This window comes from Festucalex cinctus, chromosome 4 (genome assembly GCF_051991245.1).
Source record: "Festucalex cinctus isolate MCC-2025b chromosome 4, RoL_Fcin_1.0, whole genome shotgun sequence".
NCBI classification, from domain to species: Eukaryota; Metazoa; Chordata; class Actinopteri; order Syngnathiformes; family Syngnathidae; genus Festucalex; species Festucalex cinctus.
In genome coordinates this window covers 28,646,368-28,665,178 of record NC_135414.1, presented here as the reverse complement: position 1 = coordinate 28,665,178, position 18,811 = coordinate 28,646,368, and the positions used below count along the sequence as shown (strand labels likewise).

The 18,811-nt window shown below is 38.7% G+C and overlaps 2 protein-coding genes across 6 annotated transcripts in view; one reads left to right on the top strand and one right to left on the bottom strand.

Moving 5' to 3' along the window:
* The window catches only part of LOC144018027 (fibulin-7), a 109,947-nt gene that overhangs the window by 46,737 nt on the left and 44,399 nt on the right, over window positions 1–18,811 (bottom strand). The window lies entirely within an intron of this gene.
* The window catches only part of LOC144018029 (heterogeneous nuclear ribonucleoprotein C-like 1), a 47,138-nt gene continuing 38,809 nt past the window's right edge, over window positions 10,483–18,811 (top strand). For both annotated transcript variants that reach the window (XM_077520106.1, XM_077520105.1), the window contains exons 1-2: window positions 10,483–10,644; window positions 17,348–17,423. In XM_077520106.1, the coding sequence (XP_077376232.1) occupies window positions 10,623–10,644; window positions 17,348–17,423 (98 nt within the window). In that variant the 5' untranslated portion in view covers window positions 10,483–10,622. The remainder of the gene's footprint in view (window positions 10,645–17,347; window positions 17,424–18,811) is intronic.

The window sequence follows — 18,811 nt, the reverse complement described above, 5'->3', positions numbered from 1 at the left end:
CTCTTCTCAGACAGTACACAACCCCTGACCATTTATACCAGGGGTGTCCAAACTGCAGCCCGGGGGCCATTTGCGGCCCGCCGTCCACTTTTTAGCGGCCCGAGACATATTGCTAAAAATGGCATTTGACTCAGTTAAAATAAAATAAAAACAAAAATGTTTGGAGATGGTCAAAGTAAGGGAGGGGTGTCGAAAAACACAGGTGCTATTAAAGGTTATTTTAGTTAACCAAAACTAACAAAAAAGCTAAAATAAAAAAAATAAAAAACAATTTCGTTGACAAAATAAAATAAAAACGAAGATGCTTTTTAAAAAAGAAAACTAACTGAAACTACATTTTATGTTTACAAAACTAACTAAAATAAAAGTCATATACATGAAAAAAAACAAAAAACTAAAACTAATACTGAAACTAACTAAAGTAAAACTAAGCATTTATTAAAGAACTAAAAGTAATAAAAAAAACTAACAGAACCACCCTGAAAACTAATTAAAACTAACTAAATTTTAAAAAAACTAAACTCAAAACTAAATAAAAACTAAAATAAAAAAATCCAAAACTATAATAACCCTACTGCCATATTACAAATAAATTGGTTTATATACTGTATCATTTTTCTAAATATGCAAAAGCACAAATAAATTATTTGTACAATTTTTATTACTAAACACAATTTCTCTTCATTACATTATGTGGCCCTTGCGTCCTTCTGATTTTCTGTATGTGGCCCTCAAATGAAAAAGTTTGGACACCCCTGATTTATACGAAGAAAACTAGTATTCCACTTTTCGTTGCGCCCTCTGGTGGAGAGGAAAACTGCAATGTGACAACTTACCCGTAATGCAACTAGCCCCGGTCTCCCCCACTTTTACTTGTGCAATTCCTGGGCCTCTTATAATAAGCTACACTTTCATGATGACTGAGTGATTCTGATGATGACGACACCAAAGGACCAATTATCCAATCCTGATGTGCCATATATAGGCCAGTTACTGCAAAGTAAAGTTTCGATGCTTTCCGAGGCCTGTTTACAAAAAAAAAAAAAACTTTTGGGCCGGGCTGAACGCTAAAACCTCAATGCTGCTTTCCTCCCCGTGCGAGTTCATCAGAAGAACATTGCCTACAGCCTTCATCCATTGCTGTGGTCAATTTGTCAGTTGGCTAAGCACAGCATGAGTTTCGCTGGGCCTGCAGCCGACTTTCAACATAAGTGCATACATAAATTAACACCATTTTTCATGATTAAGGAAACACTTTGGTGTTAAATCAAGGGGGGGTTTCAGGATACGTATGAATAATTGGAGCAAATAGCAGAGCAGGGATATTATCCGGTACCTGTTTTGAGCCTCATTTTAACTCTTTGACTGCCAAAAACGTTTTAATAACGATAAGTAAAATCGCGATGTATGCCGGCATAAACGTTAAATGACGTCAACTACGTTTTTGTTTTTTTTTTGTTTTTTTTTAATCAATGGGAAGTGCGACATCTAAGTGGAGCGCTGCCTGGTCAATGGATTGTGGAATCAAAAACACCAACTATGGCCAGCAGATGGCAGCATTGAATCTCTTTTCAAGGGGCTGCCGGTGCACGGAATTACAATGAAACATGACGGAATCCGATGAAATTGGATGAAATCAAACGTTTTCAAGGATGGCGAGAATGATCAATGACCTTTGTCTCATTAAAGCTAATTTGCAGAGCGTCACAAAACAAAAATATCTTGTGTCAAAGTGACTGTTGTGGAGAAAATGTATCTTCACTCAAATGACCTCTTTTCATATGGTTATTATTACTAACGAACGGAATAAGGTAGAAACATTGTTTTGTTTTGTTTTTTTTCTAATGAAAGAATGGAATGTGATCTTTCATTTGGTACCCACGTTGAATATGTAGTAAAAGTACACAATATTCCGTTTGCCTTGAAAGATGAGTTAAAAAGCTCGGAAATCGGCTGGCACTGTTTTTCTTTTTGCTTGACCGTTTGCTTTGTTGTTGTTTTTTGATCATGTATGGCAGTAAAAGAGTTAATATCAGATTGATTTAAACCAAATGTTTCTCTGTTTATTTATTAATTTTTTGTGGCTATTACACAACGTGCCTGTTTGCTCAGAACCTTCAATTTCCTGAGTTGTCGCCCTCCCTTTGTATCCTCCCAATTTGTGTGGGGATGAGTCAGTCCATAGGGCAACATCAGGCTTGTTCTGCTCCACTACCTCTTTGCCTGCTTCCTGTCGCCATCTCCCTGCACTTTTCACTCTGCTGTTTCTGCTATAATGGATTTAATAGCTGACAGTGAAAGGGCCAAATGGAAATCCAAAGCCATAAACCCGTCTTAAAATAGTCAAATTGTGAGTGCGGTTGTGCGCGCATGTCCTTACGTTGTCTGTATTGTTTCGGGGGCTGTGCGCGCCGACTGTTCTGGCGTACGGGAAAACAATTCGACCTGAAGGTCGGACGAAACGCTCGTGCGCCAAGTATTTTTGTCACATGCAGGCAAAGTAAAGACATAAAACCTTTTTGGAGTCAAGTCAAGCTGTGTGTGTGCGTGCGTTAGCATGCATGAAATCAGTCATCACCGAGCATAAAGAGCAGCTAAAGCTGATGAGATTAGGTTCGCACAAAGTGACATTTTGTCCCAATGATGGCACCAGAGGAAAAGCCAAGGGATCACTAAATGTCAGGATGATTCATCTTGTGGGCACCGTTGCTATGCCATAACAGTACAATGTATCATGTGCATTAAAAAAAAAAAAAAAGAAAAGAAGAAGAGTTAACCTCTGTCCACTGACTGCATCACTGGACATGAAAACTCGTTTGCAAATCAACTACTGATTAACTTTTTATTGCCCTAGTTTCAGTTTTCTAAAAGTATTTGTAATATTCTGACTATGGGGAGAGATTTCTATCAAAAATATTCACATACCGTATTTTTCGGATTATACGTCGCTGCGGATTATAAATCGAAGCAGCCAAAAAAAAATGCATCATTAAGAAGGAAAAAACATATATAAGTCACACTGGAGTATAAGTCGCATTTTTAGGGGAAATTTATTTGGTAAAATCCAACACCAAAAACATACATGTCATCTTGAAAGGCAATTTAAAATAAAAATAAAAGAGAGAACAACAGGCTGAATAAGTTTACGGTATACTAACGTTACATGACTGACATGACTAGTAATGTCAGCAACGACGTATTATATTAAGAGTGAGTCGTGACGGGAGTTGGAGGCGGAGTGTTGAAGCACGGAGCCAAAAGCTGGCGTTTTATTGACATCAGCTTCTGAGGTCTTTACAGCAACTCCCCACTTAGCTAGAAGCTAACAGGCTAACTCCCCTTTTCCACATAACAAAATCTTCCCACCCGGAACTCTCCCTTCGTCCCAACGTTCCGTAGGTGAATTATGTTCCCATCACTACAAGTTATTCATATAACTCTAGCATAAAGAACATGCTAACAAGTTCACCAAACTATCAGTTTCACTCCAAATCACTAAATCCAATGAAATCTTCATCCTCGGTGTCACTTTTAAACAACTCCCCCAACTCGGGAAGTAGACGATGCAATGTTGAACTTATCAACACAGGCCTAGAGCGCCCTCTTGCGGTTTAGTGTGAAAATTACATGTGAAATGATATTATAATATGTTACTTTCACACATAAGTCGCACCAGAGTATAAGTCGCACCCGCGGCCAAACTATGAAAAAGAACTGCGATTTATAATCCGAAAAATACGGTAAATACATCCGTGATTTTCACGTGTTTTTCAGATCCACAAATATATTCGCGATTTTCACATACTTTTTTCAGATCCACCAACATATTCCTAATTTTCACGTGTTTTTCAGATCCACAAATATTTTCTTGATTTTCATGTGTTTTTAGATGTACAAACATGAGACAAACATCACGCTGTTTCGAGATTTTCACACACTTTGGTGGCGTAGAAGAAGAAAATTTAATAGCAGAACAAGGGTGTCGTTCGAGTGAAGGCAAAACAAGCGCAAAGGAAGCAAACTAAGGTCGCATTTTGTTTCCCGACATGTGCAAAATAAACGCATCATGGAAGGTCAGATTTTTCAATGTCAATTTCTGTTTTTCAATGTCCAATTTTAAACGAAAAACGTCTCGTTCCCGTTCAATGGAGACAGCAACACTGCCTCCCCGTGGACGGAGGAGGCATATCTGAGGGCTTGCGTGCGTGAAAATCTCGAAACACGATGTTGGTCTGAAAAATAAATGCGCGTGCGCAACGATCCGCAAACGCACTTTCGACCACTCGCAAGCAAAAGTCATGGAAAATGCCCACACAAAATTTAAAAAAAAAAGACATGAAAATAGTGTACATATTTGTGGATCTCAAAAACACGTGAAAATCACAAATGTATTTGTATGAATATTTCTGAGACAAATCTCTCTCCATATCTGACAACCTAACAAAAACTCTTGTGACCTTGGTGGTTACTTTGCGCAACTTTACAATTAAAGAGGTTCCTTTATTTGGACAAAAACATGTGTTAGTGTCTGTGACTGGTCGATGAAGAATTCTCACGTATATGTTACAAAAGGAGTGGAATGTGGAGCCTCCGCCACCTCCTCACCTCATGTGCAGGTATCCTTTTTATTCTTGGCTCATATCAGTAATGCGGTGCTGGAGACGAAACGGATTAATTCCTCCTGGTGTCCTCACTTGATGTCCTAAAAGTCACTATATATTACTTTCCCCCCCCCCCCATTTTGTTTTACGTATCATTGGGACAGACGTGAGGCCATCAGCATTTAATAGCTTAGTTTTTTTTTGTAAGCGTTCCCTTGCCAATGGCTCACCAACTGACATTGGAGCAGCGCCGCAAAATTACTGGCCGACAAAAAAGTTATTTTGCCCCTGATTGCAGTTCAACGGCAGTTTGAGAATTTTTTTTTTTTTATAGGAGGCTACAATTTACGCTATCTATGAACTGGATCTTTTCTTGGCAAACCAAGCAAACGGTGAAGGTCTGCTTACTTCCACCACTAATGAAAAAAAAAACAAATTCCTCGAGCAGGCGTTTGCACAAAGGCAGGTAAAGTCTACCCCGAGGGACGTACTTGAACTCGGCATCAACAAAAGTTCAATTCAGCGGATGCTTCAGAGAGCTCTGAAAACCTGTCGTTCAGAAAAAATAGTCTATCTTTTATGTTTCTGCTAACCTGAAACAACTTGACTTGAGGAGGAAGGCTGATTGGCCGATTTTTCGAGAATAAACGACGCCAACATATTAATGAAGTCATTTGGTTCATTTACAACTAAATATTTGTGTCTTGTCTCGTGCCCACGGGGTTATTTAAGACTGCGAGAGACTCAACAGAATCGGGATGAATACACAGTGTTAAAAAAAAATGCTGTGGGCTGCGACAGAAAGAGGATTTCAAGACATTTGTGTTTCGTGCTTTCTTCTCTGTTGTCATCACAGGCGAGTTACACGCTGTCCCACTGCTTTGATGTCACACTATTTACGGAGCTCATGCGGCTTTCTTGTAAGCCGCGTAAGCTACAGTAGCGGCGGAACCGATAGCCAAATCAGGTAGGAGGGTACCGAACCGTGCTTATGTGGCTTGAATCAAAGAAAAGGCTATAACTATAAAAGTAGAAAAAAAATATATATTGTGGCCACTGTATTTTTGCAAGCGAATGACGCAATCTGGACTAATAACTTAAGATGTGAAGCATTTTTGATATCGCTCTTGTATTGGATCTTTACAGATTGCTCAAGTGTAACAAATATTGTGGCTATAAGCAGGTAAGACAACAGATACATAAATAAAAATAAATAATAACGAAGTGTCCTTGAGCAAGACACTCAATCCCAATTTGCTCCCAGTGGACCTGGCAGCGAGCGCCCTGCATGGCAGCAGCAAACCGTGTGTGAATGGGTGAATGTGAGGATTCAGTTCGAAAAAGCGCTATAATTAAAAAATAAAATAAAATTTAAAAAATCAGTTTACCCTGTTAAAATAAATCATTTAAATAACGTAAAAACAACTATATTAAAATAAATAAATAAATGAATAAATAAATAAATAAATAAATAAATAAATAAATAAATAAATAAATAAATAAATAAATAAGTAAATAAATAAATAAATAAATAAATAAATAAATAAAATGCCAAAGTACCTTTTGGAAATGTGGCCAAAAAAAGTAACATTGGCTCCATCAGACCATAACACATTTTAAAATAATTGCCTGTTATTTTTTTTTTTTTAACAAAATATTTTTTTTTTTTGCCTAAATCATCTCCTCATGATACAAATGGTTAAATTTTTTTGTTTTTTCCTGAAAAATCTGGGGGGAAAAATGGCGTCGATATGCTATTAAGAGTCCTGATGAAATATTTACTAAATCATAACTGGGTCCGGATTTTTCTTTGTATTACAACTCTGGTTCAAAATCAATACTGCACAACAGGAGAACAGCACCATATCCAACAGTAAAGAATAATGGTGGTATGATTTGGGTTTGTTTTCTTTCAGTCGGAAATTGGGGTTCCGGTGGTCACAGTGAATGTGTTTAGAAACAGCTTCAGTATAGCAGTTCATTTTGGCACAAACATTTCAGCTGTCTGTCTGTCTAAGGATCAAGATTCAAGAGAATCTAAGTTCTGTAATGCCCCAGTTAAATGCCAGACCTAATTAAAAAAAAATAAAAAATCTTGTGGGATGACCTGCATAAGAGCACAAGAGCAGCCTGACTCATTTGGGAGTAAAAGTCATGATGTGATGACTCCTATCTCACACTGCTTCTACTTAAATTGTGTTTGGAAAATGTTTGCTAGTAGGCTAACATGCGTTGCTCTGATTTTTAGATCACTTTTTTTTTTTTTAATTGCAATAAAACAGCCAATTATAACATTAGTGTCTTCACTTTCCCTTTACTGCAAGTTAGTGAAGTGTCACATTGTGTTATTGTGACAGTCTGCCTGCCTACCAATGAACTGAGAGTAAATTGGCATTCCGAGGAGAAGTTTGATAGCGAAAGGCTAATGACCTTCTGGTACTGTTGTGGTGATTGACACCAAACTGTGTTCGCAGTGCAAAATGGACCTTATAATTTACGCGTGCCATCAGATGCCAGCTGGGATAGACTTCGGCTCCCTGGTAGCACGCACCCACCGGATCAGCAGTATAAATAATGGATGAGTGGACTGTCTCGGAAGTTATAATATCAACAATATGAGTTCCTTTTTTCACAAGACGATCGGATGTAAGCGTGGAATAAAAAAAACGATAAGCAAGATGCAGAATCTGTCCTGGGTCTTTGCTTCCTCTTTCCCAAGGAGCTAATATGGCTTCTGGTTGTGGCTTGTAAGTTTTCTCTATGTCAGCCACTTCTTCAATTTGTCAGTGGTACATGTTCATTCCACAGTCCATCTGGCTCCTTCTCCTTCCTCGCTTTCTGTTTCCTGAGGCATTCACGAAGAAGCTAACATCTCGGCTGGATTATTGTAACGCACTTTATTTTGGGATCAGCCAGTCCTCCCTGCAGCGTCTCCAGCTTGTCCAAAATGCTGCTGCTCGTCTCCTCACTGGTGCCCGGAAGAGGGAACATATAACCCCTATCCTGGCCTCTCTTCACTGGCTGCCCGTGAAATTTAGAATCCATTTTAAGATTCTTCTATTTGTTTTCAAATCTCTCAATGGTCTTGCCCCACCTTATCTCGCCGAGCTCTTGCACAACTCCACACCTGCCCGGTGCCTCGGGTCGGCAGACCAGACACAATTGGGGGTACCGAGGGCTAAGCGGAGGCTTAGAGGAGATCGAGCCTTTGTTGTTGCCGGTCCCTCCCTTTGGAACGACCTTCCCCTAAATATTAGGCATCCCCCCTCGTTATCCTCTTTTAAAAGACGTCTTAAAACACATCTGTATTCTTTGGCTTTTGGCGCACCATGAGATTGTTTTTTGTTGTTTTGTGGTGTGTATGAGTTTGATGTTTAGTCTACGTATTTATGTATTTATTTATCTCTTTATTCACTATTACTTATTTATTTACTGATGTAAAATGTATTTACTTGTAAAAAAAAACAAAAAAAACAAAACTGTATTCGCACTTCAAAATGTTTGCTTTGTTCTTGTTTACTGCAAAACTGATGTTTATGTACAGCAACGCCTGTTCTTAAAGCGCTTTATAAATAAAGTTGAGTTGAGTTGAGTGGAGTCCTTAGGCAAGATTCTTCACGCTTTATGCCGCTACCTCAGATGAGTGATACAAATAATGATAAGAGTGACAGGCTCAGATGTTGCCTGAGTCAATAAGGTCCACATCAAGTGTTGGGGAACCAGCAAACTCTGGTGAGAAATTGGCTACTGGGACAAGAGTGTGTATATACACACAATGGGGTGTGCATGTGTGTGTGAGAGAGACTATCTGCTCTTGTATGTTACAGGCCCGGGGCTAGGTGGACTTCTTGCTCCAACACCGAGAGCAACAGCATGTGTGAAAGTGGCTCAGGACTTATCCGTTTAATAAGGCAATTGTGACTGGGCTAAGTGCAGTGTGGAACGAGGTAATAATCATTTTGGAGTAGACTCAGATTATAGTTGGTCTTAGCCTGTGCTAGACAGTTAAAGAAGCTAATTAAACATGAAAGCTTCGCCAGAGTGATTCAAGGCCCTCTGGTGTCTTCTACGGCAACTTAATGGAGCCGGCACATGTTGCATTTATTTCTGCTGGTTTGTAATGCAGATTGAATTTGGTTGAAGGATAATCACTGTGCATGTATTTGCATGCATCTGCGAGAAAGAATGAAACTTGTTTTTGTTTTTTTTGGTTGTGCTGTACTTTTCGACCTTAAATTGATTGGCAAAAGAACAAAACATTAGGCAGATGTAGTGATTAATTCCTTTTCCTTTTTTTCTTTTTTCTTTTCATGTCCACTATTGTGTGAATGCTGAGGAACAAACAAACGGATTGAAATAGATGGCGGCTGAACAACCCAAAATTTAAACTACAATTTTTGGGAAAATATGCAATATACTTATCGTTTTAGTGAACTTTGACAGTTATGTAAAACAAATTGACTTTTTTTTGTTTTTTTTGGAGTCGTCCTTTGAAAGAGTGGTCCAGAGAATGAATGGATGGATGGATGGATGGATGGATGTTTTACTCAAATAGCATCTTAACTTCTTAACTCATTCACTGCCATTGACGACAATAGACGTCAAAGGTCCTTTTTTAATTGGATTGGCAGTGAATGAGTTAAAGGGGGAAGTCAACAAAAAATAATAATGTTGACAATAATATGTTCTATGAAGACCCATATGAGTTAAGGAGCAAAATCCAGCAGTTTTTTTTTATCAATATCAGAAGGCGGCCATTTTGCTGTCGAGCGAAAGTGACATCATAGTTCCACAGATGTCAGGTAACAACAAATCACGGCTCAGCTTCAGAAAACAGGTGAGCTGTGATTGGTCACTGCCTGAGTCCTGAGCAACCGTGATGTCATCTTCAGTCGACAGCAAGTGGCAAAATGGCCGCCCCATGAGATGAACAAAAATGGCTAATTCTGTTCTTGTGTTTCACAAATGTAATACAGTATTAATCAGAATGTCATGTTTGGATTAGTGAGGTCACATATAACATATTATTGTCAAGAAATGGTTAATGGATGGATGGATTGATGGATGGATGGATGGATGGATACCCTCATATATCATTAGCTTTAACACGGAACCAAAAAAATAGAACCTGTGATTGATGATTTTACCCAATTCACACAAAAAAAATGGAGATGTATGCTTGTGGTTTGAACTCTTCACTCATCTTATTTTAAATATGGAGGTGCGAATATGAATACAAATGCTTATTTGTCTATGCCCTGTGATTGACTGACAATCAGTCAATCAGAGTTTGACAGACGCCAGCACACCTGCGACTCTAATGAGGACAAGCAGTAAAGAAAATTGATGTGGTGCCCATTTGGTATGCTAAAAATGTTTTTCAAAAACATCACCGTACAGTATTTAAAAGATTTATGATTGCAACAGTTCAACCTTGAAATGGATGGATTTCTCATTTTTGAAAATTGGTGTGACCTTGCATTAAATTGAACATCAAACAGAGTGCGTTTGACGTTTCAGGCTCCACTGTGTTATCGTTGCACTTGATTTTATTGCAAATTCAGCCCAATAACAAAACAGCTATTAGCACTTAGCGCATCATGTGGAATTTCAAAGTCCTTGAATGCTTCTCCGTTTCCGCTACCCTTTTTTTTTTGTGGGATCATTTTGTTTTGTATACTTTTTATGGCTTCAGCAGAAGTGAAGTGAGAGTGTCAACAAAAAGTTGTTTTTTTGTTTTTTCCCCCCCTCATCTACGCTCCTTTTGCCGAGTTAAAAAAAAAAAAAGCCGCGCCATCCTTTAATCCCTCCTTCCAGTTCTCCCTCTTATGGAGCAGCCCAGCGCACCTCTGTCCACCCCTCCCAGAGTCAAACATTTGGTACATCCCAGTGGTGCCTCTGTCTGCTGGCTTGACACTGACTCGGTAGTATCTCAGCAAGTCAGTCAGCTGCACGAGCAAAAGAAGGTCCTCAGTTGTGCAGCTTTTATCTCAGCCTCCTTGCGTGTTTCGCATCTCTGTTATGACCCTGTTCAGCCCAAGATGTGAGTATGGCTTTTTTTTTTTTTTTTGTATTTACGTCTTGTGGGGGTGTTATTGAATGTTTGCATGCATCACTGTTTTCAGAAAGAAAAAGGGGGGTTTGGGTGGGTTGGGGGGGGTGGGGGTTCTCTCATTTAAATCGTTTTTGTTCAGTTTCTCCTTTAGTTTGACGCAAAACATCCTTCCTTCACTTTTAATCCCTGTTTGTTTTCCTTCTATGCTCATCACTTTGTACATAATCTGACAGCGATGTGACACTTTACCCAACTGGAGGTTTGGAGTTTATGATGACGGTAAACATGAGGTGATTTTTGAGCCCAACCTATCTCACGTTGGCAAGGTCAGCGGGGCTCTCTGTACTTAAAGGCTCATTGCCTCTTTAATTGCATATATTAAAGAGTAGCGCAGCTCTTGGGAGGAATCAGATATTTTATTTCGTGAAATCATCACAATAAAAGAGGGGAGTCTCATTTATGAGCACTTTTTTTTTTTTTTTTAATAGCGCAGCTACAACTTTTGCATTGATTGAAGAGCAACACTCTCCTCACAAAGCAGCCAGAAAAGGCTGCAGTCAAGTGAAAAAAATAAAAAAAATACAAAAGACAAAATCATACGCTGAATCTTGGATGTGGATTTCAAATATGTGCTTGTAATCGTAAACTTTTTTTTTTTTTTTCATCTGTAGCCTTCATATTGACAATACTGCCTTGACAGTGAAAAACCCTGAGAATAAAAAGGGTAATCAGTCCTAATACAAAGCTGCAGAGTTGAATCTGGTATGCTTGGATATTCAAATACGGAAAACTAATGCGACATGACAAGAAAAAAAAATGCCTGCAGTCTTGTTTACCATTATTATTTGTTCATTTTACGTGTATAGGTCATGTGTGACATTTTCATACACACTGGGATACCTTTGAGTATAACAAGAGGAGTCTGGAGCACTCAACAGTTCTCCAGAGCTCTTATCCAGCCAGTTTTCCATGTTTCCCCCCCATCCAACACACCTGAATCAAATGATCGGATCATCAGCATGCTCTACAGGAGCCTGATAACGATCCTGATTATTTGATTCAAGTATGTTGGGGGAGGGCTCTTGAGGACCGGACTCGGGCACCCCTGTGGCACATGAATTTGTACTTTTAATAGGAAGAAATTCTGCTGCAGCTATTATTATTATTATTATTATTATTATTATGCACAATTTTAAAGGGTTTTCGCAAATGACCATGTTGTGATCCCAAGGGAGATCAAGTGAATTTTATCATCTTCATTGAAATAAATTAATTCAAAAATTATTATTATTATTATTATTATTATTATTAATGTACATTTCTTTATTAGGTGAATGGGTAATAAACGGCATAACTTTACTTTTCCGAGAATACCCGCTGCATGTACAAGTGGGACTACCAAACAATATTTGGGTCAGTCGCCTTTCATAACGAATGTTATTTCTACGCTCCATTTATAAGAGAAGATAATTGGAAATTATGTAAATGATTAAAGAGTAGCGTTCAAACCAACTGCATGAAACATGAAGCAAGAGCAATAATTATGATGGAAACATAAGTCAGACTTTTTTTTTATCTGATCATATTATTTCATCTCCCGCACATCGGTGACTTCAAAGTGTACAGATTAATAAGCGTACAGTGGCAATTTTTAGCTTTTATGCATAAGTGTGAGTGCGCGCGTGCTCGAGCTTTTGTGTGTGACTGTATATGAGTATATCCATCCATCCATCCATCCATCCATCCATCCATCCATCCATCCATCCATCCATTTTCTTGACCGCTTATTCCTCACAAGGGTCACAGGGGGTGCTGGAGCCTATCTCAGCTGGCATTGGGCAGTAGGCAGGGGGACACCCTGGACTGGTTGCCAGCCAATCGCAGTATATGAGTATATAAAAAACAAAAAAACTATTCATAATAAAATGCATTTCAAATCAAAGCTGCATGTACACAAGTTCCCACAAATGATTTTTTTTGCACAGGTCTACTGCCACTCTCTTTTAAATAGAACTGAAGCCGCATCTAGTGAAGGTAATAAATTAGGGGTTAGTTGATTGACCCCGACAGTAAAGTTAACCGACTTGAGTGGCGACAGGAAGGTCGAATCGGCAATGAAGAATTCGGCTTCCACCTGCGGCGTACCGATGAAGGTCTTCCGAGCAAGTACAAACAAATGATTGACTATGTATGAGGAAAACTATGATGTTACTACATCTTCAACTTAAAACAGAGACTGTATTTGTGTTAAAAACTTTAATTGCATATTACAGTGGGGATAGAAAGCATATACTGAATCAATTTGCACCCATTAACATGTAACGAGCCATTCTATCAGAACATTCATTATTTGAAGGGAGGGAACACACATTGAGACTTGACACTACAATTGTAAACGGTCTGAATTTTTGTGTGGCTCCACCAGACAAAACAAAACAATGGCCCCTGCATTATCCCACTGATTGATTTAGAAAGTCTTTTATAGGTCGTGCAGAGGTTTGAAAACAGGCAGTCTGGAGTTTATGGATTCCAATTAAGAAATGCGACATAAGGGAGTGTTTTTTTTTTTTCTATCTGAAATACATAGCCGAAGCAAAAACCGACATCTCAGCATGTGCACTCATAAAACAAATCTAATGAGATCTAATCTAATTTCGGCTACCGCATGAGAAAGAAAAAAACAACAACAAAAAAACGGGTCAATATCGCTATAAAGTGCCTTTGGTGTCTTCATTACAATCTCTGTAATCATGAGAATGTAGCAGAATAATTAAACTTTTATAATTAAGTGGCCAAACATTTGCAGAATGATACTGTAAGTCTCTTAAAACTGCTGTCCACCATGTCTTTATGGGGAAACTGTGCCTTTAAGAAACCTGCTGGTGTTTTCAGTGATATTACAACTAATATTTTGTCTTCCAACGGAGGCTGAAGTAGTGGAATGTTGTAGAATAAATATTTAATTAGTATTGTCACTATTGAATATTTTTACAATCAATTAAACTATCGATTATTCAATTGATTTATCAACTAATCGGATTAATTTTAATTAATTTTGATTACTGTTTATTAACTAGTTATTGGTGTTTATTTTACAGGTTCGGTAATTTTTTTCCAAAGTAAAAACAGATGTTTGCAAATCTTTCATGAAGGACTACAGAAATCAGTGAACAATTACTGTTGGTATGCTGAAATCAGAGGAGTTGGACTATATTAAATTAAAAAATGGCTCCAAATAATTACTTGGTTAACTCTTTTGCTCCTAAAAACGTGTAAATATGTTCTATTTTAAATATTACCATGCTCCCAAAGACGTATTTATGCGTTTTTGTTTTGTTTTTATGCTAGAGCATACAGAAGGCTTTGATTCAGCCTATGAACTGAAGAGAATGGTTGAAGCATTGGGAGTTATTACAAAAACGGCCAGCAGGTGGCAGCAGAGTATAAGAGATCAACCAGGGCCATGTTGCAAAAAGCTCTTTCCCCACTGCAGATTTGTGAATGATGATGAAACATAGCTATATTCTAATGCGAATTTCTGCAAAACGGAAACAGAAAAATAGACTCTAACCTTTCTTTTGGTAGGTTCCATGTTTTTGTAGCAATAGAACACAATATTCTGTGGGCCTTGCAAAATCAGTCAAAATCCAGTAAAACAGCCGTGAGCGAAAGGGGTTGCTTCAGTGAAAATGGTTGGGAGTGAATGAGTTAAAATAGATGTCGATTAATCGATTAATCTGTGATTGGCTGGCAACCAGTTGAGGGTGTACCCTGCCTACTGTCCAAAGCCAGCTGAGATAGGCTCCAGCACCCCCCGCGACCCTTGTGAGGAATAAGCGGTCAAAAAAATTGATGGATGAATGGATGGATAATCTATTAATTTTGACAGCTTTATATTTAATATTACACTTAACATGTCAACCCTGGGGGGCTGGGAATGGCTTTTTCTTTTTATTGTATTATGGATGTTTTAATTGTTCATCAATTTGAGTTGCATTTGAATGTACGAAAGGTGCTATATAAATAAAGTTTGATTTGATTTGACTAGTTATATGACGCTAGTTCTTTCAAATGATAACATTTTTTCTCAATACTCTTTATTAGTCTGGCTACTGTAGAACATAATAATGAGCGTACTGTTGCAGTTCTCTGCAGTTTTCTGGTTTGCACCGGATTTAAGAAGGCAACCAAGCTGTTAAAAGCCACATGGTGTGGGATACCACAATAACAGTGTGCGGGTTTAATGTTTACTAAAACGACCTTGGTAAACAAATTCAACAGGCAAGGATATTTCATTCGTATACTCGTTGCTGGCCTCAATGCAATCGTCATCTTGCTGCACCTTTTAGATGTCCGCAGCGCTGATGCCACCAGAGGAGAAACAAGAGAAGTTGCCCAGCAGGTCGCCTCTCTTAAGCCTCATAGTGTTGCAAATGTATCTCTGCTGTGCTAGGCAAAGGCACAGACATGTGTTTTTGTACACGCATTTGCAAACCACACTTAATTAATTGTAGCTTGCAGCCATTTGATTGCCTCACTGTGTGAGTGTACGTGCAGTTGGCCCAGTCACACTCCATTCAGCACCCATCTGTCCATGTCTTCCTCTCCTCTCCTCTCATCATCCCCTCTTTCTACACTTTTTTTTGGGAAAATCGAGACAAAGCTTGGAGCAGCAGAGAGCCTAACTGTGATGTGTGATGTCAACATTGAGTTTGTTGGCGTGTTATGAACTGAAAATGGCTCTTTGTTACTTGGCCTATTGCATCGTTCTTAGAAGTGCATTTGTAATTGAGAGGCAGACAAAGATTAAAGATGGATTGGAGTGATGTGAATGGCAGGAAGGGAAAAAAAAACAAAAACAAAAACAAAAGGTGAACAGCTGGCTGACGATGGCAGGCCTAATCAACGGTAAGTGATAGGAGGTGAATGTGAAGGACAACCCCTGACAGACTTCATGGCCGCTTTTCTCATTAGCATGTTAAATGATGGTGAACTGAATTATTTACATCATTAAAAAAAAAAAAAAAATGTCTGTAATATTGATGGACCAAGTAGGACATCCCTCATGTTCCGCTAGCATTAGCATCTGTGCTAATGGTGCCTTCATGTGGTAATCGAAATTATGGTAAATACAACATGTCGAGTAGAAAATTGCAAGTGAAGATGTCGTATTTTCTACTGGACAAGTAGGAATTCATTTTGATACCCAAGTTTCCGAGTGAACTATTCAAGTTTCAAAATGGCGGAGAGCGCAGAAGGATTCGTGAATGGCAAGAAATATTAACACGTATAAGGGTGTTGTCAGTTTCAGTTAGTTTTCGATATTTCGCTAACGACAATGTTTGTGAATTAGTTAAAGGCGCAGTCTGCCGGATTCACTCAGGAAATTTCACTTTTTAAATACAGGATGTACATACTTTAACTTTCTCTCAGTCTACACATCTGAGTTTATGTTAATCTTTGGTGCTGATTTCGTCCTAAACCCCCACTCCCGCAGCCTGTATTTTGCCATTTTGTGTTTGTTTTGTAAACAGCGGGACGTTTCTGTGGAAAGAGTGTTTACACCCCTCCAGCCAATCGCAGAGCGGGGGGGCGTGTCTCAAACGGGGCCGGGCGAACGTGTCGGCTGCGTGACGTCACTCCCGCGACAATTTGAAAGCACGCAGGGATTTTTTTGTTCTTCACTCACTCATTCACTCACGTAAGCTTCTGTGAGTGAGTGAGTGAGTGAGTGAGTGAGTGAGTGAGTGAAAAAAAAATCCCTGCGTGCTTTCAAATTGTGTGACGGCTGGAGGAGTATAAACACTGTCTTTCCACAGAAACGTCCCGCTGTTTACAAAACAAACACAAAATGGCAAAATACAGGCTGGAGGGGGTGGGGCTTTAGGACGAAATCACCACCAAAGATTAACATAAACCCAGATGTGTAGACTGAGAGAAAGTTAAAGTGTGTACATCCTGTATTTAAAAAGTGCATTTTCCTGAGTGAAACCAGCATACTGGGCCTTTAATTGAATAGTTATTTCGCCAGTTTTCGTGAATTAAAATAACCTTGCAAGGCACTGCTGTATACAACTACAGCATACAGTTACAATTCCGCATGCTTCCAGACATGTCTGTCCATTTACAAACGTTGTAACCCAATTGGCTCAAAAGTAAATAGCATTAGTCCAACTCAGACTTCAGACAAGATTGAACAGAGTTTAAAATAAACCAGTGGCACGCCATATTGGTCTCATTTGATGTTCAGGGGTCAACGAATGGACAAACAAGTCAAGACCACTTTCCAGCAGTAGTTTGCCGCAGTTCATTTCGTATTGGTAGGCTTGCGTTTCTTTGCTGGGTGAAGCACCATGTCTGTTTTTGTCCATCCATTTATAAGTTAGCGGGCTCCTTTGTGCTTCATGGAGCATGACATGAGACGTTAGCATTTGACAGATTGAAGTATATTTTCCATCTCGGTGCAGCGAGATTTGTTTCAGTGTGCCTCCACCAAACACGACGGTTCCTCAGAACTGTAGGGGGAAACCCTGGAGCAAAAATATTCTTTTTTTTTTAGTTTGAAGACAAACCAGATCTTCTGTTCTGCCCATATTTGTATTCTGTGCTATGCTACTGTGTAGCCACCCTGTGCTGTGATGTCTCCCTTTAGTGTATCAGGATGAAGTTAATGGCTTGTTCATGCTTGCAGACACGAGCATGAGTGGAGACCTCAAGTCAAGTCGCTCCAGGGCAGCAAGTAAACGGGCCAGCAACACCACTTACGGGTGAGCGTCAGCCACACACGCACACGGACGCACGTACGCGCGGTCACGGGCGCTCGCACACCTGCATGCAAACGGATCTTTGTCGACGACTCGACGGCCGCACCACCTGCATTGCAATCGATGCAGCATTATTTCTTAATGTTTCATCGCAGCTGAGTACGTGCTTTGCTATTGATTTTAGCCAAAGGTGCTGTCGACACCACTCAGTGTTTTAATCTATCTGCTGATGTTGTGCGCGCTTATGATAGCGTCTGATTACATGTTATTGTTGCTGGTTGAATACGGCGAGAAGGGAGAAGGGGACTGTGCAAACGGGCAGGTGGAAGGCAACCGGGAGATAGAGACGGAACAATATGGGCTTGTGGATAGATTTTTTTTTGTGTGTGTGTGCGTGTACAAGTCTGCCAACTGCAGTGCAAACAAACAGCAAAACAAAACACTTTAATATGAAAAAGCTTCTCTCTCACATTTCCAAAACACAAACCCTAAAATAAACGTTAATGTTTTTTGGTGCGACTACCTCTATTATTTCAAGCAGAGGGCAGCAGGAGATTGTGTAGATTGTGAGATAAAGCAGTTTGAGAAAAATAAGGATTGTTTTGGTATTTCTTTCCATTTTAAGTTAATGTTTGAATGGAAACTGATATGTTTGCAGCAAAAACGCTTACATCAGAAATGAACAAAGCTGAAGACATTGAAATAATGACTAACTTTCCTAGCAATCCCCGATTAACTCATAAAAATGTACTGGTATAGGTTTTAAGTCTGGAACAATTAGGACCGCCCCCTCATTTGGATAACATTTCGACTTGGCAGTATGGCCCAAAACTGCCAAAATTAAAAATAAATAAATGACTAAATAAATAAATAACTAAATAAATGATGAAATAAATAAATAAATGACTAAAAGTGAAATTAAAATAAAAAAAATATATAATTCAAAAATTAAATACAAATGTATTTTTTTTATTTATATAAATGTATATATATTTTCGCTCTTTATTTCCATTTATAGTTATTTTTTTGGATATAATTTTCAAATTATATTTTTTATATCCATTTTCATTTTCACTATTAGTCATTTACCGTAATTTCCGGACTATTGAGCGCACCTGATTATAAGCCGCACCCAGTACATTTCTAAAGGGAAAAGCATTTTGTACATACATAAGCCGCATATAAACCGCATGTGCCCACATTGAAGCGTGAGATATTTACAAAGAAAGACGGTACGCAGAAAGTTTTCAAAGGTTTAATAATATACCTTAGCTTTTCTTTCTTTCTTTTTCTTTCTTTCTGTTTTTCGTAATAATTTTTTTCTGTTTTTTAGAGTAATTTTTTTTATGACAGAAAAAAAAATATTCAGAAAAACAACAACAAAAAAACAG